Source organism: Cupressus sempervirens, chromosome 7 (assembly GCF_028749045.1).
Source record: "Cupressus sempervirens isolate cs-2001-9-10 chromosome 7, ASM2874904v1, whole genome shotgun sequence".
In the NCBI taxonomy this organism is placed as follows: Eukaryota; Viridiplantae; Streptophyta; class Pinopsida; order Cupressales; family Cupressaceae; genus Cupressus; species Cupressus sempervirens.
The window spans coordinates 83,113,192-83,140,242 of record NC_143124.1 but is presented as its reverse complement, the minus strand read 5'-3'; the positions used below and the strand labels follow the sequence as shown (position 1 = coordinate 83,140,242).

General features: G+C 33.3%; 1 protein-coding gene across 1 annotated transcript in view; it reads left to right on the top strand.

Moving 5' to 3' along the window:
• The first annotated feature begins 9,316 nt into the window (after nt 1-9,316).
• The window catches only part of LOC149545609 (disease resistance protein L6-like), a 40,618-nt gene continuing 22,883 nt past the window's right edge, over nt 9,317-27,051 (top strand). Inside the window, 3 exon segments of the mRNA XM_089793810.1 lie at nt 9,317-10,510; nt 10,617-11,736; nt 11,849-12,130. Of these exon segments, the coding sequence (XP_089649936.1) occupies nt 9,978-10,510; nt 10,617-11,736; nt 11,849-12,130 (1,935 nt within the window). The 5' untranslated portion in view covers nt 9,317-9,977.

The following is a 27,051-nucleotide window of genomic DNA, read 5'->3' as shown; positions in this document are numbered from 1 at the left end:
TCAAATTGATTATGTAAATTCTTGGTATGATTCTAAGAAAATTGAAGGTATTTAATGATATTCTAATGAGTATGAGGTTTGAAAATGAGCATTGATTTTCTTTTCATAAAGTGATAGAATGCATATGATATTGATGGGTCCAACCTTGTGAGTAACTAGCCCAAATGGATAAGGCATTGGTCATAGATTGATATTGGACAATTATGTTAATCTACATGGTGTTAAAATTCATAAATCAAATGCTTATAGTTTCATGTATTCTATGTAGATCTATAAAGTTAGCATGTGCTTAGTTTAGAAAGGTGTAGGGTATGGAGAATTAGCTATTGTGCATCTCTCACCTTGTCTCTAAATTAGAAGAATCAAAGGAAAATGTCTTCTATAGAGGAATTTATGGTGAATATTGTTATAAAGGAAAATAATAATAAATTCTGAGGTATATCCACATGACTCCTGTAGAATTCAAAGGGAAGAAGACTGTAAAGTCTTGTCAGTTGATCCTATTGGCTTGCATGAGAATATTTGTTATGGTATTTAGCTAATTCCTAGGTATTTACTATATTCTCAAAAGGTTATTAAAATTTTGTCAAATCAGGAACCAATAGAATGTATGTTGAATCAAATTCAATATATAGATAACGAGAGAGAGAGAGAGAGAGAGAGAGAGAGAGAGAGAGAGAGAGAGAGAGAGAGAGAGAGAGAGAGAGAGAGAGAGAGAGAGAGAGAGAGAGAGAGAGAGAGATGAATCCTTGCAAAAGGATATCAAAACCCTAAAAGTTAACTAACCTAGGTTGTATGATAATAATCAATAAAATAGTGAATTATTATATGCCTAAAATGTAGCTTAAGTAAACTAGAGATAATAAGTGACTTAATAATTCAAAATGATTTAATTAACAAGAGAATACCTTATTACTCTAAAAAATTTCATAGGTATGTTTGTGTTTATAATGTTCTTCGATAATATTACAATCGATTCAAGGAATCTATAAGAGCATGAAGAGTTTGTAGGAATTGTACTATAAAAGAATAAACTTTAGGGAAATTCACCCAGAAGAAATCATATTAGATGATTGAATTTTAGTGAATCCAACTAAGATCTCAACTATTATTGACTAGCTTATCCATAGAATCTATCAAAAGAAAGAAGTTTTATGGGAATAGATGGATATTATTAAAAGCTTGTGAATACTATTTTCCAAGGCATCCAACCATAGAACCTCCATAACAAGAATAAAAACAATTCAAGTAGGTACAAAAGTGTGAATTTGTCTTCCACCTATTTAAAAATCCCTTACAACTACACTTATTTTATACATAATTGATTCTTAGAAGGAATTTGTTGTACTAATTATATTTTAATCATATTACTTGAAGAGACAAAAACTCAACTATAATACTATGATCTAGATTTCATATTAATTGTACATGAATTAAATATATGGGGGTAGTGTCTTGCAAGAAGACCATTGTTTACCCCCAAAAGGGACTACTTGATCATGTAGCGTAAACAAAATACCATAACCTACCATATAGTAATATCGTAAACAAATACTACTCGCAAAAACATGACATAAAGATGTATATTATATTACCAAATGCAATATATACAATCCAAGGGTTGCTACCTTCTAATGTGAAGGGGTTAATAATATAGGGCATAGATGGTTAAGAGGGCATAGTGTTGGAAACTACCCAAAAGTAATTGGAAGTACAAAAACATTACATCACCAACTAATTATTCTATAACATGTTTATTCCAATAACTTTGGTATGTTTGCCAACTACATGAGCATCCCTCAAAAGGAATTCATTTTCGAAACGAAAGAAAAAATGAAAGGTAGATATAAAAATATTGGGGTTATAGAATTATATTTTTGCAAGACTTCATTTAATGAAAATATTACTTGCAAGTTAGTGTTTTTTCTTAGATATGAAGAAAGGAACGTCTCAAAAGTTGTCTTTTATAATATGAAACATCTTTTCAAATAAACATTGCTAAATATATTGATTATCAATAGATATACTTCTACTTATAAAAATTATTAAACTCGTTAAGTTTTTTACTAGATTTCGAATTCGGAGGCAGATTGATGCACAACTTTAATGCAAGTATGAACACTATTGACAAAGGATAGATTCACTCTAGAATATTTAGAAGTTAGTGTAGAAAAAATAGAGATAAAATAATATTCTTGAACTTAGAATGTCCTTCAATCCTTTGATATGCTTGCATTAATAGATTTTGATACCTTGTTTATTCATGCAGATCAAGTATACATATCATGTGGAAGGGTGTCGGGGTGAATGGTCATGTCTTTGAATGGAGACATGAACATTCATCCTTGCACTTGTTCGGTGTTAACTAATCATTCCTAATTTTTTACAAACTTAACACAAGTCTAACAATATATTACCAAACTTTATGATTGGTGGCCCTATATAAAGTATAGATCGATAGTGATCTAAATATCAAAGGAATTAGAGTAAGTTTTGATCGTGCCTTAAATGTTCTCAAAAAATATATATATGACCATCGGTTTTAATTGTGAATATCACATTTATTGTCAGACTGAAGCTACATCCTTTAACACTCCCTCTTAGCTAGGGAAGAAAAAGTACATATATATAAGCTCACCTTATCTAAAAGTGATATCATCTAGATATATTTAAGAAAATCAAGTCTCATGATATTATTTCCAGTTATGGTGTGTACATAGATCTCAAGTCTCATGATATCCACCATAAGGGATCATGGTATATCCATATTATATATCTTGTGATCACATAACACATGATATGAAGTATCATCTAACCTATTTTTACATATCACCTAACACGTGATATGTAGAATCACTGAACATGTGATATCTTGTTTTATATATCACCTAACACATGATATGAGGAATCACCTAACATGTGATGGTCTTGTTTTACATATCACCTAACATGTGATATGATGAATCACCTAACATGTGATACCTAGTTTTACATATCACCTAACACATGATATGAGGAATCAACCAACATGTGATACCTAGTTTTACATATCACCTAACATGTGATATGAGGATTCACCCAACATGTGATACCTAGTTTTACATATCACCTAACATGTGATATGAGGAATCACCTAACGTGTGATACCTAGTTTTACATATCACCTAACACATAATATGAGGAATCACCTAACATGTGATACCCATTTTAAGATATCACCTCAAGGTATGTGCATGATCATGGTCAGCCAAACTGTGCTCTTAAGTGGCAATAAAAAATTAGAAAACCAGGATTATGTCAACTTGGCGTACAATTTTCTACTTGTTATTAACTTTATATCAAAAGGTTGAGAGAAAAGAATCTCTAGCAAATTGAATCTAGTTTCTAAACTACTAGGACTTAGGCCAAAAAAATAAAAATTGATTGGACAAAAATTTGAATTTTAATGCAATATTAAAAAAAATTCAAAACAAAAATAAGAAGTAAACGTATGTTTGACCACCTTAATAAAAATCAAATGATAATATTTTTTAATAATATTCTAAATATAAGTAGTAGACTCATGCTTAAATGTGACACACATTTTTGGGTATTTTTATTTTAAATAAATAATGAATAATTAATTTTTGAATTTAGTATTTTTGAAATAAAAAAACTCTCGTGTCTGACCACCTTAACTAATTCAAAGCTCTGCAAAATTCAATTTTTCATTTTTTTCCTTATAGTAGAAGAAACATAGAATATGATGCATCTTTTAGATTTAAAAAATGTTGTACCATTTGAAAGTTATAGTTGTTTTTCAAGTAGTGTGTCAATTAGCACTTTATATGTAACTCCATTAGAAAATAAGTAATAATTACTTACTAAACTCATAATTTGACAAACCTTACATTTAAGGAAATATGAGAACATTCTTAAGAAACCCTTTTCATTTCATCAAATATTGGTGAAAAAAAGTCGTCAGCTACATGTTTGAAGTAAAAATCACATAAAAATAAGCCAAAAGCACATTTTAAGGATGTTTTTAAAGTTGACCATATAGCTTTGGTATCAAAAGATATAGTAGACCTTATAAATATAATAATTGTTTTCATTTAGTATCAGGGTGGATGGGAAAAAAGTTGGAATGGATTTTGAAATGGTTTGAGATATTTCAGAACTACAGATTTTTCAGATTGCCATTGTTTGGCACACCATGATCCTGCACATACCCCTCAATATGATATCAGAGATATGGTATGACCAAGAATATCAAGTCTCATAATATTCACCATAACTCAAAATGTTCAAAGGTAATGTGCACTTACCATAGGAACATTCATAATCTATTGTGATATGTTTCAACCATCGCACGATTTCTATCACAATATAGAAGGTTATGGTCTAGTTTAGGGAAATGAATCAACCATGCTAGAAATCATCTATCATGATCTGTTATAGCCATCACACGGTATCTGTCATGATTGTAAGATCGTCATCTTCCAATAACATTAACAAATACAAGTGATAATCATATGGAAGTCATCACTTCCTCATGATTACCACAAGGCCCATAAGGAATTAAATGATTTCATTAGTATAACAATCAATTAAATAAAGTTTACCTCATAAGTATTTTGCCTTCAATAATGAAACTCCCTCTCAACCACTATGGTTGGGATTGTCATAAGTTGACTGAACCCATCTGCTCCCTTTGAAGCTCAAGTTCATCTAAATTTTGACCTCTTCGAAGATGCCAGACTCCCTCTAAATTTGAATTCCATATGCTTTCATCTTTTTGTTTCAAATATTTCCTTTCCATAAGGTGAGCCCATATAGGAAATATAATGTATGAATCAATTTTCATCCTTCATAGAATATTTATCTTTATGACTCTACCATCTACTGATAGATTATATTCTATATATACACACTTTCCATCATTATAATATTAACCCATCATATGCTATGGTTTCCTTTATAATGAATGACTTATGGTTCTTTAGAGTCATGACGCCACATTGACTAGTGTATTTTGTGTGTCTACCACATTGACTGATAGGAGGTCAACTAAATTTTGCTTTCTAGTACTTAGATCATTCTACATATGATCTATGCATTACACCACAAGGATTCTTCTCCAAAGTTTATATTGACCACAACATCCATCTATAACTTACTCTGCAAGAGAAATTATTTGCAATCAATTCTTGTGTACACATTAGCACATTTCATGGAGTTTTCATGAGTCAGATGTGAATGTGAGAGAATGAACTTTCTGACCAATTCTGCATATCCATTAGGTAGTCATAAGTGTTATTAGTGTCTGTGTACAGGTCTGCAAAGTAATATTCTCACTATAGCAAATTGATAGCTTGAATAGATCGACGAGTCATCAGACCAACAATCTTGAAGCCCATGAACTTGGATTTAGGTTTTAACCAAGCTAAAATGCCAAACACCATTAATACATAATCTGTTATCTCAATTCTCATCTTTGTTGCTGAGAGCATCTCCAATTTTTAGTGCTTCCAATGAATTTTCCATTATGGGTTTCATTTCATATGTTCAAAATTTTACTGTCAAAGCTTATGCTGGTACTAGCCTAATCTAGGTGATTTAATAAGATGTTCATTATGCCTGCTTGATATTTGACCACCTATTCAGTTTGGTAATGCATGCATATATCCTTTGTAAGACTGATCCTTTTTGTGCAAGAAGCCAAAGACAAATAGGGATTAAATCCATATAACCAATATGTTTATTCTCTCACCTTAATACAGAATAAAATATTAGGCCAATCAATTTCCATAGACCATTGATGGCATAAGTTGTGGCATCATTATCAGTTTGTAGTGCAATTTGGTCTCCTGGTCTCACTTCTATATTTGGGCACACTATTGAGACATAGTCTGAAAAGAAAATTTTCTCAATTTCTCCACATCTAGTGGCCCATCCCTATCCAACCTTCACACAACCTCCTCCATCTTACATATTTGTTTTGGAGGACACGTAGATGTCATGACAAGTTCTGTAAACCAAGACCAATAGTCCACATGCATTGGATCTTTGCATTTGAAAAATAAATCAATAACCTTTTCAAAATATATGCTCGATCTTATACTCTTCGCACCAGGCCCAAACACATCAAACATTGAACACTAGGGATATTACAATCATTTAAGAAGACATTGATATTCCATCAGGACCATCTTGAACCATATTTCTAATATGACATTGTAGAGGCATTCTAATCCATTATAGATGTTTCAGTTTGAATAGGCCTAGGGTTTGCCTGCTTTGATACCATGTAAAGTTCCTTACCAAATTTCAAATTCAAAGGCAGACTTATGCACAATTTTAATGCAAGTATGAACATTGTCGACGAAGGATAGATCACTCCATAATCTGTAGAAGTTAGTGTAGAAATAATAGAGATAAAATAATATTCTTGAACTTAGAATGTCCTTTGATACTTTGATATGCTTACATTAATAGATTTTGATACCTTGTTTATTTAGGAGGTTCAAGTATACATATCATGTGGAAGGGTGTGGGGGTGAATGGTCATGTCATCGAATGGAGACATGAACATTCATCCTCACAGTTGTTTAGTGTTAACTAATCATTCCTAATTTGTTATAGACTTAACACAAGTCTAACAATGTATTACCAAACATTATGATCTATGATCCACTATAAAGTATAGATCGATAGTGATCTAAATATCAAAGGAATCATAGTAAGTTTCAATCATGCCTTAAATGATCTTAGAAAAAATATATATGACCATCGATTCATAGTTATTGTTAGACCAAAGCTAAACGCTTTAACAAAACTGATACTTACAAATTAGAAGAGGTAGAATAATTGTATTGAAGAATTTTTTAAAAATGTATATTAATTTTTTCAATGTATAATCTAATATGCTAGAGAGCACCATTCAATTTGTATTTTTTAATAATATTTGAAATGTAAAACATTAGATTTTAATATTTTTGTGTTTACAATATATTTGTTTTGTAACCACATGTGTGAACTCAAATATAGACCAAACCTCTTCATTGTCTTGGTAGGAGAGAGGAGTCAATATGTGAGTAGGTCCAAAAGCTGATATGTTAGGTGATCATTTTAGACTAGTATATGAACAAAAGAGACTTATAGTGGTACAAAATATTCCATCAATGCATATTTTGAAAGAGAGAATTTAAAAAAAAAAACCCACCTGTGATGTGATGCCACCTCAACACACCATTAAACATGATTCCATACATTTCCATACTAGACTAATTAAATAAAAGATAAAAAATTGAGAACCCACATGAGAATCTTAGTGGTCCCTGAAGTTAGGGTACCCACCTTGGCTCCCCTCAACTAGAATTTTCCTTTATTCTGTTGGATGTTTCCCAGAAACTGAACTCGCCTTAACTTTCTTAAGGAGGCCCCAACTTTTTTTGTAGTGGCTGACAAACATAGCAATTCATATTTTTCAAAGTATCTTTCTTTCCCTTCCCCCCAATGTTCTATCCGTTGTTATTCCTATACAATTCTAGGCATTTTCATCCCCTATCTTTCCTGTACAATTCAGGGACTAAATAAGTTACAACCATTTTTCCTGTACAGTTTTAGGCATTTTCTAACATTTTTTTCCTTGTATCTACTTACCTTTATTGGCCCTTTATACACCAGTAACTAAATAAGTTCTAGCCAAATTTTCTTCCCTTTTTTTGCATTTTATAGACCAGGGCCTTGACAAGTTGCTTGAGGCATTTTCCCACCATTTTTTCCCCTATAGGCACCGAGGATTGAATAAGTTCCAGGCATTTTCCTCCCCTATTTTTTAACTATATAGACTAGGGTTTGAACAAGTTCTTGGCATTTTCCTACCCCTAGAAGTTCTTGGAAAATTCCTCCCTAATTTTCCCATTTGCATGTTTCGAGGAAAGGATTCAACTTCTGTTCTTCATCGTACAGGTCATAGTAATTTCAAGGAAAAGATTGAGCTTAGCTGCAGTATGGTCTATTTCATTATGCCTCTTCATCCCAAAAGGCTCATGCCAACACGAGTAATACCACCTTGCCCATTGATGACAACAAAGCCTTTACCACCCCCATAATCTACACTAGTTCCATCACCATCCATATCACCTAGATTCAAATTCAAGTTTGACACTACTTACTTCTTGATTCAAAAAATTTACCACACTTGAAGAGATCTCCATCATTACTTAAATACATGAGAATGACAATTGTTATATTGTATTTTGTGAGTTATGTTCTTAGCCGCAACCTATGCATACATACACGAGTTTGACATAAGGAAGTCTACATTGTTACTCACAGTTGGTATCCATTTAGTGCTAGTTTAATAATTTTGTAGGTAAAGTTGAGATTAAAATTATTTATAAATGAGAAAAACAAGATTAAAAAATGATTAAATTCATCAAATGCATTGAAAATTTATATTGAAGTTTAAAAGATCTCTACATAAAGAAAAAAATATGGATATAAAATTAGAAATTACATTAATACCATATTTTAAAATTACTAAAGGTACAATAATTGTATTGAAGAAATTTTTAAAAATGTATATTAATTTTTGTTTATGTACAATCTAATTTGCTAGAGAGCACCATTCAATTTGTATTTTTTAATAATATTTGAAATATAAAACATTATATTTTAATATTTTTGTGTTTACAATATATTTGTTTTGTAGGCTTGATAACATGATGTAAGAACTCAAATATGGACCAAACCTCTTCATTGTCTTGGTAGGGGAGAGGAGTCAATATGTGAGCACATGAACTAAAAAACCTTATATTAGTGCAATAAAAATATTCCATCTACAGTTGACCAATTTTCAAAAGATCGAAAACATCATGATTTTTTTTTAAAATTCCAGTGTTTGATCTTCATGATCTACATAGTTTGTAGTCAAAAACTGCAAAAACATTGCAAAAATTTCACCATATTTTCATGAATCTCAAAAAAAAAATATTTACTTTATTTTGTCTTTGGTATTTTTTTGTAAGATTAGATTGTGCCAAATAGATTTCCATATGCTAAACTAATTAAATTTTTAAAAAAACGAAAAATAAAAATTTGAGAACCCACTTGACAATTTTAGTGAACCGCTAAAGTTAGGCTGCTCACCTTGGTTCCCCTTCCGTAGAATTTTCCTTTATTCCATCGGATGTTTCGCGGAAACTGAACTGCCTTGACTTTCTTGAGGAGGCTCCAACTTTTTCCGTAGTGGCCGACAGCCGTACAATCGGGGATGTAACAACTCATCTTTTTTTCAAAGTATTTTTCTTTCCCTTCGATGTTTCCTCCCCTGTTTTTCGTGTATAGTTCTAGGCATTTTCGTCACCTGCTTTTCCTGTACAGTTCGGGGACTGAATGAGTTATAGCCATATTTCCTCCCTCATTATTAACAATACGGACCATGAACTGAACAAGTTTTAGGCATTTGCCGACCTTTTTTTTGGCCCTTTATACACGGGGCCCTTTATAGCCATTTTTCTTCCCTTTTTCCGCCTTTGTACAGATCAGGGCCTTCACAAGTTGTTGGAGGCATTTTCCCACCATTCTTTTTTCCCTGCAGGCACCGACGATTGAATAAGTTCCAGGCATTTTCCTCCCCTGCTTTTTTGACTACACAGACTAGGGTTTGAACAAGTTCTAGGCAGTTTCCTACCCTTTTCCCCCTCTCACACCGGGGACTTAAGAAGTTCTTGGAAAATTCCTTCCCCGTTTTTTCCGTTTGCGTGTTTCGAGGAAAGCACTCAACCTCCCTTCTTCATTGTACAGGTCATAGTAATTTCAAGGAAAAGATTTAAGCTTACCTGCAGTATGATCTATTTGATTCACTCTACGCCTCTTCATCCCAAAAAGTTCATATTACATTACGCGTACCGCGATCAAATCCATATGCCCTTCTCTCTCTCTCCCTATCGCTATTTTATCAAGTGCTGTTAGTGTTTGAACTGCAAGTAATGGCGTCTTCTTCATCATCTCACAAGCGAAATCGGGAATCAAATGCTTTCAGTGAAATGGAACCTGGTAGCAAAACAGCGAAGGTTTTTGAATCCTCGAGATTGTTTGATGTATTCATCAATCACAGAGGCCCCGATGTCAAAGAGACTTTGGCAATGGAGCTTTACAACTCTCTTAGCCAATTGGGAATATAGGCGTTTCTTGATTCTCAAGAGAAGGAACTTGGGAAATCATTTCCTTCTACTATTGAGACTGCCATCCGCTCTGCTAAGGTACACATTGCCATCTTTTCCCCAGGATATGCAGAGTCCTCCTGGTGCCTGAATGAGCTGCTTCTCATGATAGAAAGTAAGGCCAAAATTATTCCCGTGTTTTATGAAGTAAAGCCATGGGAACTCCGCCACATTGAAAAGGGAAGATATGCTGGTGCGTTCATTGAGTATGAAAAAAAGGGCAGGTACCTCCAGAAACTCAACGAGTGGAAGGAAGCTCTTCAAACTCTTTCATATATAGCTGGAGTAGAATTTCACAGGTAACCTTTCTGTGGTTTTGGTACTTGTACTACTCTATATGATTCTGTTTTCCTTTCAATTTCTGCTTACTATTTTTGCATTGAATTCCACTTTCATTTTATAAAGTTTCAGCGACTACAAAACCATAGTAGCGGCAGTGGAAAAAGGAGTACTACAAAGCAGACGATGTTTGCATGTTGCAAAGTATCCAGTAGGGCTTAACAATCTTGTGGAAGATTTTGAAAGACGGTGTCTTGATGAACTTGTACAAGATTTTGAGACCCAGTGCGGCCTGGCAGAAAAGAAAAATAGGCCTAATGTTGTTGGCATTTTTGGTATGGGTGGAGTTGGGAAGACAACTCTGGCTAAAGAGTTGTTTAATAGAAAACTTTCAGAATACTCTAGAGCAAGCTTTCTGTTTGATGTGCGAGAAGCTTCTGCGAGAGGTGAACTACGTCATCTGCAAAGTAAGCTTGTTAAAGATCTTTTTGACAGAGAAAAAAGTTTTACAAGCATAGAGGAAGGGAAAAGCTATCTCAATAGCCTTCTAACAACAACAATCCCTTTGAACTTCCTAATAGTTGTAGATGACATCGATCATGTGGAGCAGTTAGAGGCTCTATTGATCATGTATACCTTAAATAAATCAGGTAATAGTCTTATTATTGTAACAACTCGTGACGTTGGAGTGATGATCTCTACAGGGATTAATATTGGTTATCCTTTAAAAGGAATGGACAGAAACAACGGGAGGCAACTGTTCTGCTGGCATGCGTTTGACCACTCTATTCCAAGTGCAGGGTACGAGGCGTTGGTTGAGCAATTTGTAGACATGTGTGGCGGGTTACCTCTTTCTCTTTTGGTTCTGGGCCGGCTTGTTCATGGTAGAGATCTCAAGTTTTGGGAGTCGAATTTGGTAAAAGCTAAAAAGACACTGCCTCGAGATGTAAAACAGAGATTGAAAATAAGTTTCGATGCATTAGAAGATGAAGAAAAACAAGTTTTCATGGATATTGCCTGTTTCTTTTTATGGGAATCAAAGTATATAGCCGAAAGAATATTCGACGGATCAGGATGGGGCGCTCAAACTGCACTGCAAACACTAAAAGATAAATGCCTTATAGAAGGAGAGGAGTTCGGTGATGGTTACAGAATGCATGACCACCTGAGAGACTTGGGAAGAGAAATGGCACTTGAGCTCAGTCCTCCTCATCGTCTGTGGCGTCCTCAAGATCTGCAATCCATGGTTATACTCGTTACCCTTTCGGATTTGCAGTTGTAGTTAGTACTATAATATTCCAAATTTAAGTTGTTACTACATAAACTGACAACTGCACTGCTTTTTTCTGTGTATGCAGGAATTAATGGGTTTGCAAAATATCCTCGCCAAAACCAATATCAGGTGTTTCCATTCCTTTGTCGATAATTCCATGGACAATCGAGTTAGATTCTTTTTAGGCCAATCAGATAGTTTCTTTGAGTCGTCAGCTTCCTTACTCTGGCTCGAGCTTAAGGGGAACGAGTATATGACACAACGGCCAAGCTTGCCCTCATTGCCCGCATGGATTCCTCTTCAACATTTGCGGGGATTGGAAATTTCTGGTGCATCATTCAAAACATTGTGGGAGAATCACACACAGGTATTTTAATCTTGTCAGTATTTAGTAAGGTTATATAGTGGAATGCATTATCTTATGGTTGTATCTGGGATTTTCTCTTTCAGGATTGAGAGTTTTATTAAAAAATGGTTTCAATTTTAGGCACCCTTTCACTTGAAACATGTTATATTCCGAACTTATTTGCAAGAGTTTCCAGAGTTAATAGGGTATCGGCTGGTTAAATGTTCATAGATGCCTATATATTTCCAATCCAAGGTTTATTATTATTATTTTTGTTTCAAATTTAAATTATTGAGAGCATTATATAATTAAAAAAATTAGAATTTGGAGGCATCCCTCATTGAAAGAGCTGATGAATTAAAAAATATGAGATATATAGAAAATGTGTTTATAGATGTTCAAAGATTCTAGGTTTTTTAATTTTTTGAAAATATGTTTTTAGATGCTCAAAGATTGCCAATCTAACACAAGGTTTATCTTATTAGTTCCTTCTACATGTAACCATTTAGTCCCAAATTTTTCGTTTCATTTGACTAGTCAAATGACCAATCACAATACAATATTAAATTTATTCCAATCACAATACAGTATTAAATTTATTGTAACGAAACTATATACTATATTTTTAATAATTGAAAAATATGATTTATCTCATTTCTCCTGCATTTGAGCAACTTCAAACTAAATACAAATCTTATTACATCATAATTATACATAACTATAAAAGTCAAGTAAAATAAAACAAAAATTTTTTATAGGGAAGATTCTCTAGATTTTTCTTGAGCTTCTAATTTGGAACTTTCTTTGTGAATTTTCCAAATTTTTATTAAACTTTTTATCTCAAAGTTTCTTTATGATTTCTATCTAGTTCTCCATTGCACTATCTTGCCAAAGTATCATGTAGATTACTTACAATATGAGGCCTAAAGTGACCACTATTTTTACTATGACTGGAGCTGCGCTATTACAACTTTCCTTCTCAATTAAATTAATAGGAATTTGTTTCCACTCCAAATTTGGATTGGAAGCACATTCTATATCAAATGGGAAGAGCTGGTTTCTTAATTATCAATCAATGTTGTAAGATCTCGGAGAAAGTTGTATTATTAGGGATTTATTGTAGAAAAAACTCAAATGACTATCACTATAAAATAAGAGAATATATTCTCTTCCAAGTTGAGTAAAAATGTACTCTGGGTGATAGTGGTAGATTTGAGGATTTAAAGGTTCAGTGTGCCTTTGTAAGATTTTGGGTATGCCAAATGGTTGCTTCATCGATCTGTATTTGGAAGCTTATACAAGAAATAAGAAAACATGTACCTTTCTTTTGTCATGTAACCCTATATTTGGAAGCATGTAAAAGAAATAAGAAAACATGCACCTTTCTTTTGTCATGTAACCCTTGAATTATAGGTGTAGAAATAAGAAAATATTACATTTAGGTTTCAATTTGTAGAAATAGTTGATCAAAAAATCTAGGTTTCAACTTGTAAATGTAGCTAATCATGTAGTTTATGGTTGTCATTTCCCAACAAATCCATATTTTCCTAGAATCTTTGAGTTCAACTCTCTCGCTCCTCTCAACAAATATAATAGGGAAAGTTTTTACATTTCTCATCCTATTAGTTGTTGTAGGGGCTACTCATTTTTTAAAACTTCATTACCACTACAAAATAATTTATTTGTTCTTACAATTTATATAATGTCACAAGCCATTAGCAAAACTATGAGTTGCATAGATTTTGAATCCCCTATTGCTAGCATGCGACTCCAACAACAAATTAATTAATTAATATGATTGTCAAATGCTATTCCTTTTTATATCAATTTAACAAACAACTATTTTTCTTAGCCATATAACAGAGGTGTATGTTTCAGTGGATGCTAGAAAACTAAAATAGCAAGATTGTATGAACATGAGATAGTATCCTCTAAATTCCAGAATCTGGAGTTTTTCTTTCTAGATTCAGGTATTGATAGAACTTGATTCGAAGACTAGTAGGGATTTATTTAACTGAGTGATTTTGGCCCATGTTATGTTCCAAGGCTAGAAATTAGTTTCAATAGAAACTATATGCATTGACATGCAAAATTTTTGGTTGGCATATATAAGTCTTTCATATTTAAAGACCAATTGGGAACATTGCAGTAGTGATCCAATGGTTCTATAGTTTGGAATTTGGTTATGGCCACAACCTATACTTTAATATACATCTTGATTTGGAGATCAGAATGTGTATTGCATTTTAGATTTTGAGATTAGACTATTTTTAAAGTTATTTTTTTCATATTATCACAAGTTTAAGGTGAAGCACAAATTTGGGCAAAGTGACTTTGATTGCTAGAAAATATGATCAGGGAGCAAGCTTAGAGGAAAAGCTCAATGGAATTTTAGAGACTATTAGAATTTGTAATAGAGAATGTCCCTAACCCCACAAATTCATGGTTTCCATGGCTATCAATGTAAGAGCGGCTTTGGGATTTTTTTTACTAAATAGGATATGAGATGGTCACTAGAATCATGAGACATTCTCTTTGTGCACTACAATTGACTTATGCTTATCTAGTACTATGTATATTTTGAAGGGAACAAATTATATTATAGACAGAATTTTGGATCCTTCAACATGACCTTTTTTATGCTTACACCAATTCTGAGTCCATCTTTCACCTAGCATCCGGAAGAACACACTCCAAATCATTTAGCATTGTGTGTGTGTGTGTGTGTGTGTGTGTGTGTGTGTGTGTGTGTGTGTGTGTGTGTGTGTGTGTGTGTGTGTGTGTGTGTGTGTGTGTGTGTGTGTGCGTTTGTGTGTGTGCGTGTATACACGTAGAACCCAGAGTTGAAGAATCAAGAAATGAAACTTCAAGAAAAAATATACCTAATAATCTTGGAGTGATGAAGAGCTATTTCTACAATACATATAGCTACTAAATATAGATATTTGACCCCTATAATTTGAAGGGCATCAATGTAACCCTACATCATCTATGTAATTGATATTGTTTTCTAGCACCTCTCCTCTGTTGCATCTTCCTCCCAATTCAACATCTAATCAATGTGTTATTATGGTAAAATAGTGAATGTGGTTGGCTTCCATGACTATTTTGAAAATGTTCTTTTAGTGCAACAAAAAAAAACACTATTTAATTTCCCTATATTTTTTTCGATAGGATAGGTTATATGAATTTAATATAATTTTATTTAAATTGCATAATACTACCATTGCCACAAATGTCATGCACAATATATAAAGAACTACATTTTCATTCTAGTTATGAAGCACGTAGTTCTTAATCAAGTCATACATGTCAAATTCAAATAACTATCATCCATCAAGAAAATTGTAATATGTGTCGAATTCCCCTACTATTTGTTCATTAGATGAATACTTATGAAAGGGGCAAAAGAAAGGGAGGAAGCACAACTATAGGAGACCAATTTAGTGAAAAGTCCATGCCCCTAGGGGAGAGGACCTAGTACTTGAACACCCTAACTTCATGCTTATCAAAATCCTACAAAAATTTCAAATCACTCCCAGTTTTTATAGTAGCTTACTTGGCAAGTCATCTACTTATAACTAAGGTTTCAAGTCCACATCACTTGTTATGATGCTACATCAACATGCTTTTTGCCAAGTTGTCCAAAATAGCCCAAAAAAAAAGTGAGACCATTGGTCATGCATAAAGGGTACCCATAGTTGAATAGCTGATGTAGCATCACATCATTGGTTAATTTTTTTTAACTAAGGGTACATTTTATTCAATTTTGGGTAGTTAGCATTGTACTAACAACTTTAAAGTCACAAGTGATTGTACAATGTTGTCAAAAAATTTGGACATTATGTCAGTAAGTGTAGGTATTAAGTGAACAACTCCTATCACAACTATTGGAACATGTTCAAGTACTGGTTCCTCTCCCCTATCAAAATTTTCACATTCTCATTCATAATGATTCAATTATATTTAAAAGCATACTGATCAGTGGGTAAAATTACTATTTTTGTATTCTGATTGACAAATAATATTGTACATTTCTAATATTGACATTACATGACATCATACACTTTCATATTTAGATATTAGTTCCTATGAAGTATTGGAGTTATTCAATTCAATTTTTCAATTTAATTGACTAATCAACTCATAAAATTTAAAAGATTAAAAGAAACTTCAAATGTTTATATCTTTTTCTAATTTTTCATTATTTTATAAATCACATTTTTCATTCATTCTATTGGGTCATAGTATTTTTGGTAGGGAGAAAATTGAATTTTCTTCAACAAAAATACAAATATTTTCTGATAAGTCTATCATGCATTAATGAATTCATTAATTACAACTTTATCTTTTCCACAATTATGACAAGTGTATTAACTTTTCAAGTTTTACGTTGATGTTTATTTTTGTCATTTATAAAAAAATAAATTTTTTTTCTAACAAGTCTATCATGCATTAATGAATGCATTTTACAACTTTACATTTTCCACATTTGTGACAAGCGGATTAACTTTTCAAAAAAAAATCATTTTTATCTTCCACCTCACAAATGAATGTCTAATCAATATTAATTATCACTATCTATTTTTCTAAATATAGAGTTAAATGTTTTATATTTCTTTGTTTAAATATATTGATTAGTTTTACATTGATGTTTATTTTTGTCATTTGTAAAATGTTATTTCTTTAAGTTTATACTATATTTTACTAGTTACTATTTTACAATCTTACTCTAATTTTTTTTATACCATTTGACAAATTGTAAAACTAATACTACCCCTCAAACTAATTAGATATTTTGGTAGTTTGAATTAAGTAATCAATAATTTATTTTTTGAAATCAAATATTTCAAATTATAACTAAATTGGTAGAAATGGCTAGTTCATTCATATAATATAATTTCTATTGTTATTTATATATTTTTTGAAATAATAAATTGCCTTCAACTCTCTCTATCATTCTACCTTTAATTGTCCATATAATAACATATCATTATCTTTTTTAGCTCTCACTTGATATCCTTCCTACCTATAAATCTACATTTTCCTTCTTTTCCAATTATTGGCAGGAATTTTGACACATTGCATCTCTTGTTTAATATCCCTATGACTTTGGTGTAAGTCTATATGGATTTATAGAATGTACATTATATTTTTATTGACATTTAACATTCTATGATTAAGTACAATTTCTTTAACTACTTTTCTTCATATAAAGTATTATAAATTTGATTGATTGAAAAATTAAATAATTACAAAAATTTGATATGAAGATCATTGCATTTTTTTAGGTGAATATTTTAGTTTTCACAAGATTTATCTTAGAAATTATAGATGTCAACAATAGTTTGTTATTAAAATTAGTGATATTTTTTCCATTCTTATTATTAAGAAACTATTTTCAATTTTCTAACTTACTTCTATTTTAACTAATGCATTCAAAATTACAATAAAAATAAACATCTAGTTCTAATTGTTATTAACCTCAACATTCAACATGACTATAATGATATTCCAAGTAATCTCCTATTATCTCTTATCCTCTATTTAAAATATATTTTCAAGGCATATAATATCTCTATTACATCTCCATACTTGTCCTTAATTAAATCTTAATCTTAATATTCTATTTTGACATTTCAGGAAGGTCAAATTGTGGGCTAATATGTGGTACTAACTAACATGAGAATCTCATTACCTTTTTTGGACACATTACATTAACCATATTTGAAACAACTAAGCTCATGCATTATGTCTAATTAAAAGATTTCAATGACATTTGGTACTCCATTTAAGTTCATAATTAGTTGTACAATTTGATTCAATTCTTACCCCAAAACCCACCACACTATAGGCATGAACTTTGGCATTTGCACCCCTGGTTACAATCTTTGTAGTTTATGTCCTTGGTCTTCCAAATCTGAGGAAAGAACATGCTTAAGCTAAAAGAGAGGACTTCGTAAATATTTTATTACCACAAATTTCAAATTTAACGGGGAAGCAGACATTAATAATAGAGAAATATCTAGTAGCAGCGTGTTGAGAAGAGAATTTCTAAGTGGGAATATCTTGAAGTACACCAATGGGTATTGTAATCACCTAAAAGTGGTCATTTAGACTATTAGCCCCCTTCTCAACATTTTGGCTGAATTAATTAATCATTTACCTAGACCAAATTGCTACAAATCAATTAATTTGATTATAATCTATAATTTGACTACACCATCCCAAGTTCATTATTTGATAAAAATAACATGTCCCCTTTTAATTTAATAAAATACCTCATTCTCCTAACCCACTCAATGTTTATTGGTTGACTTGTGTGTGCACATGGATCAATCTCATTTTCAAACTCCACCCTTGATCATCCATCGTCCATACATCCTTAAAAGAGAGAGAGCTTTCCCCCTCAAAGGATCCACACTTGAGTATTGTTATGCTGTAGGTTTATCATTTGAATATTCAACAAGCATTGTGGAGAACTACCTTTTGTCTACTTTCTATCATCCATGGAATTTTAGTGTAGTTGCATGTAGATTAGGTTCTCTTTTGCAATAACCTAAGATCATATAGCATAACTAGGCTAGTTTTGTAACACATCTCATTTGTTTAATCTAGCTACATTTTTCATTCCATTCTAGTGTAGATTCATGCTTGCATTGCTTATTTGAGGAATCTCTTTGTGGACACTTGCACTCTTGCATCTTGTCTCAAAAAACCTCCTGTTGCATGGTTTACTAACAAGAAGAGTATCTCTAAGGCTTAGTTTAGAGCCTTCTTATGCTTGAAACATACTCTCTTGCACTCTATGGATAGGGAGCTCTAAGCAGACATCCAAGCATTTCAAACTCATGGAATCATTTGGATAGAAGGGTTTAGAGTATGACACTTTCTTAATGTACATTTTTGGTGCCCAAAAATGTGTTTACAAAAAGTGTCACACTTTTATAAACCATTGTTCTTAAGAATACCCATGAAAGAGGGCATCTCAAGAGGCATCTTATAGCTCTCTCTCTCTATGATGTGCAAAGGTGCAAAATAATAATGTGGTGGCTCTCAAATGAACCAAGTTATGCAACCCTTGCAAGGTGTACAATAAAATGAGAGATTCAAAGAGTAGAGGCAAGAGTGCCAATATCCAAGAATCTAGAATAAAATGCAATGCAAATGCAAGCTATTCTAAATGAAATGCAAGCTAGCAAATAGAACTAAGCTAAAGAATAAAGGAAACTAAGATGAAAAGTATGCCATAATGTAAGTATAATGAGAGCTAAGATAAATGCAAAAATGTGAGAATGCTACAAGTCTCCAAAATCATCAAGAAAATCTACAACATAACAATAGCATGAGATGGAAAATAGTCACTTGGCCATTTCTTCAAGACTTGACTCTAATAGTGAGAAATATCGTGACATCAAAGACTATAGGTGAACTATCTAAAAAGTGTTAAAAAACATTTGATGTCATGTTGGGGGCTAGTGTTGCGAAATATTGTTTTGTGAGTTGCCAAAGAAACTCTGATGGACAAGGAAACCTTAACAGGCTAAGTAGTTGTGCCCTTGAGACAAGGACAATAAACAATTCTGAGCTAGGAAATGTGTTATAGAGTGGGTGATTAAGACTGATAGACATAGGTGCGAGGGTCTCAAGTAGCACCTATTTCTAGGTTTTGATCATTTGACAGTTTTTTTAGGACTTTTTCAAAAAAATTGTATATTTTAATTTTTTAAATTTTTTTCTGGTGATACATCAAAACACCTATTGCTAGATTTTCACTAAGATGATCATTTTTTTAAGGATATTTTTTGAATTTTAGGATTTTTTCAACATCAATAGATATGTAGAAGATAATTGAACTATAGGCCTCTAAGCATAAAACTTCTTCAAATGTAGGACATTGATAGGCTTTGCAAGTTCTTCCCCTTCAGGAGTAGATAGTTGATAAGCACCAGACCCAAATACTACTATGAAAATGTATGAGCCTAACCAATTAGGTTCAAACTTTCTCTTCTGCTCTCTATGCTACTAATTTTTTGGGTTCTCTCTAAGCACAAGTTCCCCTACTTGAAATTCATAGGAATGAACTTTCTTGTTATACTGAGTAGACATGCACTTCTGATAAGACCTCATGTGATCAAAAGTAGCCTTACGACATTCATCAAGAATTGCCATGTTCCTATACTTGCATAGCTTTATGGTTTTCATCAGTTATCAATCCATGTAAGGAGACTCGCAAGGAGGGGATCTCAACTTCTAATGGGAGGAAAACCTCAGAGCCATAGACTAAAGAAAATGGTGTGGCGCTTGTAGGAGTACATATCATATTTCTATAGGCCCATAATGTCAGATTAATTTGTTAGTGCCAATCTTTCCCTGACTTGTGAACTATTTGGTGTAAGATTTTCAACAATGTTCTGTTGGAGGCCTCAGCTTGGTCATTCCCTTGAGGATAGTAAATTGAAGACCAATGTTGTTTGATTCAAAATTTCTTGCACAATTATTTGAGGTCCTTGTTCTTGAATTGTCCTCCATTATCAGTAATAATGGAGGAAGGAATGTCATAGTGACAAATGATGTGATTCGGTATAAATAGGGCAACATGTTTTCTTGTAGCAATAGATAGTGGTACAACCTCAACCCATTTGGTGAAATACCCAGTTGCTGTAATGATGAACTTGTGCCCACTAGATACACTTGGATGAATTTTCCCTACCAAATCAAAGGCCCATTGTTCAAATGGCCAATATGTCATAGAGGGAATAAGATCATGTCCAAGAGCATGAATTAAGTTAAAATGAAGTTGAAATTTCTTGTAGGACTCAGCATGATGAACAACATTGGCTTGCATGGTTGGCCAGTAATAACCCGCCCTAAATAATTTCTCAGCAAGTGCAAGGCCATTGGAATGTGCCCTAAAAATGTCATCGTGGACTTATATGAGTGCCTTATCAAACTCTTCTAGCTCTAAACACCTAAGCAATGTTCTATCTAGACCCTTCCTATACAAGTCACTGGAGACCAAAGTGTAATGTGAAGCATTGCAAAGGAGTTGGCACTTTTGGTTGCATGTGAGGGTTTCAGGAATAACCCGATCATGTAGGTAAGAGAAGATAGCCACATAGTAGGAGGAATTGTGACCTACAATAGTGCATATCACATGGTTATCTGAGGAATTGTAAGATGTTTGACGTAGTTCTTCCATTAGGAACTCAAATCATGATTCATGTTCTTGTAGTTGGAGGATAGATGCTAGTGTAGCCATAACATTGACAACCTTGTTTTCTACTCTAGGAATTTGCTGGAATGTCACAAAAGTAAATAGTTCCTTAGAGTGTCGATCAACTTCTTATAAGGTATCAACTTGTCATCTTTAGTTTGGTATTCATTGTTCACTTGATTAATGACAAGTTGGGAATCCCCATAGATGTGTAGTTCAGTAATTCTCCATTCAAGAGCCATTTTGACCCCCTTTGTTAATGCCTCATATTCTACAATATTGTTCATGCAAGGGAATAAGAGTTTGTATGATTTAGGGATTGTGTAACCATGACGAAAAATAAAAAAGATGCCTACTCCTACCCCATTCTGTGTGTGAGAATTGTCAAAGTACATTTTCCAAGTTCTCTCAATGATGTATATAATTGAGGCATCTGGAAACTCAATTTGCATAGGTGTTTATCCTCTATTGGAAAATCAGCCAATTGGTTAGTTATGACTTGTCCCTTAATATCTTTGTGTTCAACATACTGAATGTCAAATTCTGAAAGAACCATCATCCATTTAGCTAGATGACCGGTAAGCACATCTTTGCTTAACAAATATTTTAGAGGACCAATTTTGGCAATCAAGTGAACTGTATGTGCAAACATGTAATGTTGGATTTTTTGAAAAGAAAATACCCTTGCAAGGCATGCTTTCTCAATATTATTATAGTTCACTTTGTAAGCCACCAAAGTTTAGTTGATGTAATATATAGCACATTCTTTACCAGTCTCATCACTTTGTGCTAATAATGCTCCTAGAGAAGAAATTGTAACTAAAATATACAAAATCAAAGGTTTTCCTGGAATGGGTGGCATAAAAACTAGAGGTTTAGCCAAGTACCCTTTGATTTGGTCTAAACTTTTTTGACAATCTTCATTCCAGATATGAGTAGAGCCTTTATGAAAATTCTTGTTAAAAGATTGAGCTTTATTAGCCAACTGAGAAATGAATCTTCCAATGGATAGCAGACATCCTTGCAGACTTCTATGTTGATTAATATTTCTTGGAGGATGTATTTCCATGATAGCTTGGACTTTTTTAGGATCAACCTTAATGCCTTTTTTTGATATAATGTAGCCTATTAGTTTTCTAGATGTAATACCAAAGGCAAACTTTTTTAGGTTCAACCTAAGTTAAAATTGTTCCATACGATCCAATATCAGAATAAGGTCTTCAAGATGTGTGTCTCATTTTCTAGATTTAGCTAGTTTTTCATCAACATAGTCTTCCATATTTTTATTCATCATATCATGGAAGATGGTGGTCATTTCTCTTTGATAGGTAGCATCGATATTTTTGAGTCTGAACGACATGGCATTCTAGTAGAAGGTGCCCTAGGCACATGTAAAGGCAGTCTTTTCTTGATCAGTTGGAGCAATCTTAATTTGGTTATACCTAGAAAAATCATCCATTATGGAGTACATTTTAGAACCTACTGTCATATCCACTATCATGTCTATGTTGGGTAGTGGAAAGTCATTCTTAGGGCATGCTTTGTTTAGATCTCTAAAATCAGTATAGAGGCAAATGGTTTTGTCATGTTTAGACATAGACCTTACAATGTTAGAAATACACTCTACGTAATGAATAGCTCTGATAAAGTTTGCACTCAAGAGTTTTTCCAACATTTCTTTTTCCATGAGGGCTACATGTGGATGCATCTTTCTCAATTTTTGTTTAACAGGTTTTACACTAGGAGAGATAGATAAATGATGTATGATTAAATCTATATCAAGTCTTGGAATATTTGAGAATGTCCATGCAAAATTGATCTTCTTGTCTTGAAAGAACCTGACAAAACTCTCCTTTTCTTCAGCAAACAATGATTGAGCCACATGGATAATTTTAGGAGATTCCTCTGTCCCCAAGTTGATAGGCTATGTAGGTTCAATGAGAACTAAAGATCTATCTTGAAAATAGCTTGGCAGACTACCAAGTACCTCATTTGCTGGCACCTTGAGGAGATTTTCACCATTGGATACATCTTTGTTTTTACTTTTTTTTTAGGTTTAGATACTGTTGTAAAGTGGTTTTTTCCATTTGACCATTTGTTTTTTCTTTTAATTTTATGACTAAGGTACTTGATATTTGATTTTTTCATATTAACCACAAGTTCATTGGTGGAAGAAGTGATGGGTTCAATGGCATTTAGGTAGAAAGCAATCTCATAGTCGTTCTAAAAAGATGATATTTTAGGTCTTTGATGTTGAATGGACCAATCTATGAATTTAGGGTGAATCAAGGAGAGTGATGTGGAAGCTTCAAGGTTGTTGACACGAAAGGAGTCATCTCTAGTGACATGCAAAGTTGAGCATGTAGTGAATGTTGCAAAAGAATCCAGATTAGGAATAGACCTAGAGGGACCAACATGATCCACTAAAGCAGTTTGCAAACCAAACTCATCTAACCCTACACTAGACTCATCAACTAGATTCGATTGGGTAGTATAGGTGTGAATTACATGCACCCCTACTTTGCAAGATGCATCTGATGTGCTTTCCCACCCATATTCTCCAAAATTTGTGCTTAGATTCCTAACAAATAGGTGAACAATATTTTGTCTAATTCTTCCTCTATTTAAGTCCTTATGATTAGATTCAGCTTGTTCATGTTGTTGAGAAGTAGAAGCTTCAGCATCATTTTATGTAGTTAGTGATTCTTCTCCCCAAAGGAGAGAGGTGATAGGCATGAAATCGCCATCTTGCAAAGTGGTAGTGACAAAAGGAGGATCATCATCCTCTAATTTATTGGATATAGGAGCTCTTCTATCAAATGTTGGTATTTCATCTTCTACCCCAAAGCCTAGGCTAGTAGTGTCTCAAGTGTTGTGACCTTCAATATGACTTAAGGGTTTTGTAAGAGCCTTTTTGTTACCAATTAAGGACTTGTGGCCCTGATAGCCCATGTTTGCCAAAATTTTGTACCCTTTGTCATAACATTTAGGAGAGATGGGAGTAGTAACCGTGACTTCATCCTCATCTTCCTCTTCCCTATAGATCCAATCTTTGATTTCTTGTTCCTCTTTTTTTGCTTCTAGGGGAACAAAGGATTAAATAAAGGTGCCAAAAATAGTCATTACAGAAGTAGAGTGCTTCTGTTTGGCATAAGGTTTCCCATAAGACCGAGGAGAAATAGGTAAAGCAAAAATAGAGTCTACAGTGTATTTGTCGATGCCTAGGCTCATCATTTTCAATTTCTATTCACACTCTATTAAAGCACAGTATCAACTCATGAGAAGAGCGATTATGTGGAACCAATGTTTCTGTAGAAAATAATGTGTTGATAGACATTGAGTTGTCATAAGGGACAACTATCTTAGTACCATTAAAAGGTAACTTGATGCACTAATGGTATGTAGAAGGTACTGCTTGCATGTCATGAATCCAGGGTCATTCCAATAACAAATTAAAGGCAAGTGGTATGTCTAGGACTTGGACAACAACATCTTTCTCAATGGGACCAACTTAAATTGGAAGTATAATGAGACCTTTAGAAGGTCTTTCAACCTCATCATAGGCTTTGATAGTAATCTTGCGCCTGGTGCCAATAGAAAATTCAAACATGTCTAATTGTTGGATCACATTGAATGAGATGATGTTCAACCCCACACCATTTTCTATCAAGACTTAGTGAATGCGAGTATAGAATATTAGGACTTCAACATGGAGGGAAAGATTATGGGGATAACTAAGAGCTTGATCATCTTCTTTAGAAATGTGAGATAGTGGGGTGAAGAGATATGGTTCACATTAGCTTGAAATCATTCAGTGTCAATATCCATGGTGACATTGGCAAAATGCAAGGCCTTTTCAAGGATGTCCTTGTGTAAAGGGGACAATTCTACTAAATCAAAAATGGAGATTTGAGCTAGGGTACGTTGCAATTGGCTGACAAGGTCATAATTGGAGATCATAGAGGTAGTTTCTTGTTTAGAAGATGAAGTGTTCTTAGGATCATGAGAAACTTCTAGAAAAACTTTAGATTACCCCCTAGTAATGACGTTAAGTCATTCACTCGATAAAGAGGAAGGTTCTGCCACTCGAAGGACCACCTTAGGTTGGGTATTCCTATGTTGTTCAGGAGAATTTCTCATTTTGAGGACAACCTTAGGTCTTTCATCCTTAGCATTATAACTGGGCCGATTGTCATGATTGGAACTTGTCATGCATAGATACTCAACGGGCTCAAACATGCCTATAACGTTGTTCATGTTAGCATAGGCATAACTGATCTTGGCATCATGATTCTTTTTAGCAGCCTCTGGAGGTTTCACCTTTCTCATATTCTGGCAAGGGTAGTTTAAAAGCTTTGTGATCAAAATTTTTAATGAGGCCATTTCTGATAAATTTACTAGCCTCTATGAGATCTTGAATAACGTAATTGAGTTTAAAACAATGTTCAATGTTGACCTTTTCTCTTGTGATAATTACAAATATGATCCTCTCACCACCACGAGGATTTGACGGGTAGGTCATAGGGGTGGGAATTATTTGATAGTGTAACCAACTTTTTTACAATTAAGGTTTTTAAGACCACTTCATAAGGCTTAACCATTGCTGTATAAACGTATCATTTTTTGGTAAATTTAGAGCTCTTGTCAGATGTTTGTGGTTTCAAACCTTCTTATTGTTTTGTAGCATAGATGACATTATAATGGTTAAACATAGGTTCCTTGGTCTTAGGAGTGTCCACTACTTTATCATTTACAACATATTTGTTTTTATTCCAAGGTTTGCCCTTGTCTACTATTTTGTCTTTGTTCACAACAATGTCACCCTTTTTGATAGCAATATCCTCAACGTGATATGCACTCTCAACCATTGCTTTAAAGGATGTGTACAACTATTTTCTTAAGTCAAAGTATAGCTCTGGTATAAGTGTGTTGACAAAAATGTCAATTTTCTCAGCTTCAGGGACTTGTCGAGGGTGATGGAGCCCAATTTTCTAGAATTAAGGGCTCCATTTATATCCCTTTTTTACCCATCTTTATATCATATTTCATCTTTTTATTGTTAACATGCTGACTAAACTAAAACTTGGTAGATCATTTGAATGATGAGTTAAGCATACTTTTCAGCTTGTCCATTAATTAGGTTTCACAAAATTAAAGCAGAGCACATAGTATAATGTCCATTACACTATTTACCTCTTAAATCAACTCCCAGCTATAGCAATGCACTTCCAACCAAATTTCTGAAAGCAAATTCCCAAAGCACATTCAGGACTAAACAAATCATCCATAGAAAAGCATAAATGAGCTACTTGTCCCTGGGTATTTGTGAGTGTTATAACTGCCCGATGATAACTTTGAGTGCTGGTAAATATGGAAATGGGTTGTTTCAAGAGAAGCAAACAAAACATTCTGAAATTGACTACAAGACCACACTCAATGATTGCTTTAGTTTTATTAATATCAAAGACAATCGACTTAAGGACAAGAAGTAGTGATAGAATGAACAACGATACATAGAAGAATAATTAATATCCAAAGTAATGATGATAGTGAAGAATTTTTTACTTGATTGAAGCTCGTATAGAAGCAAACACCTACATGAAGCATAATGATTTCATTAGTGACTCACATGGATAGTCATAAACGTATTCCGAGTCAAGATCCTTCTGATAGTCTAAACCAATATGAGATGAAAGTAACGATGGAAATATCGAAGACATTGGAA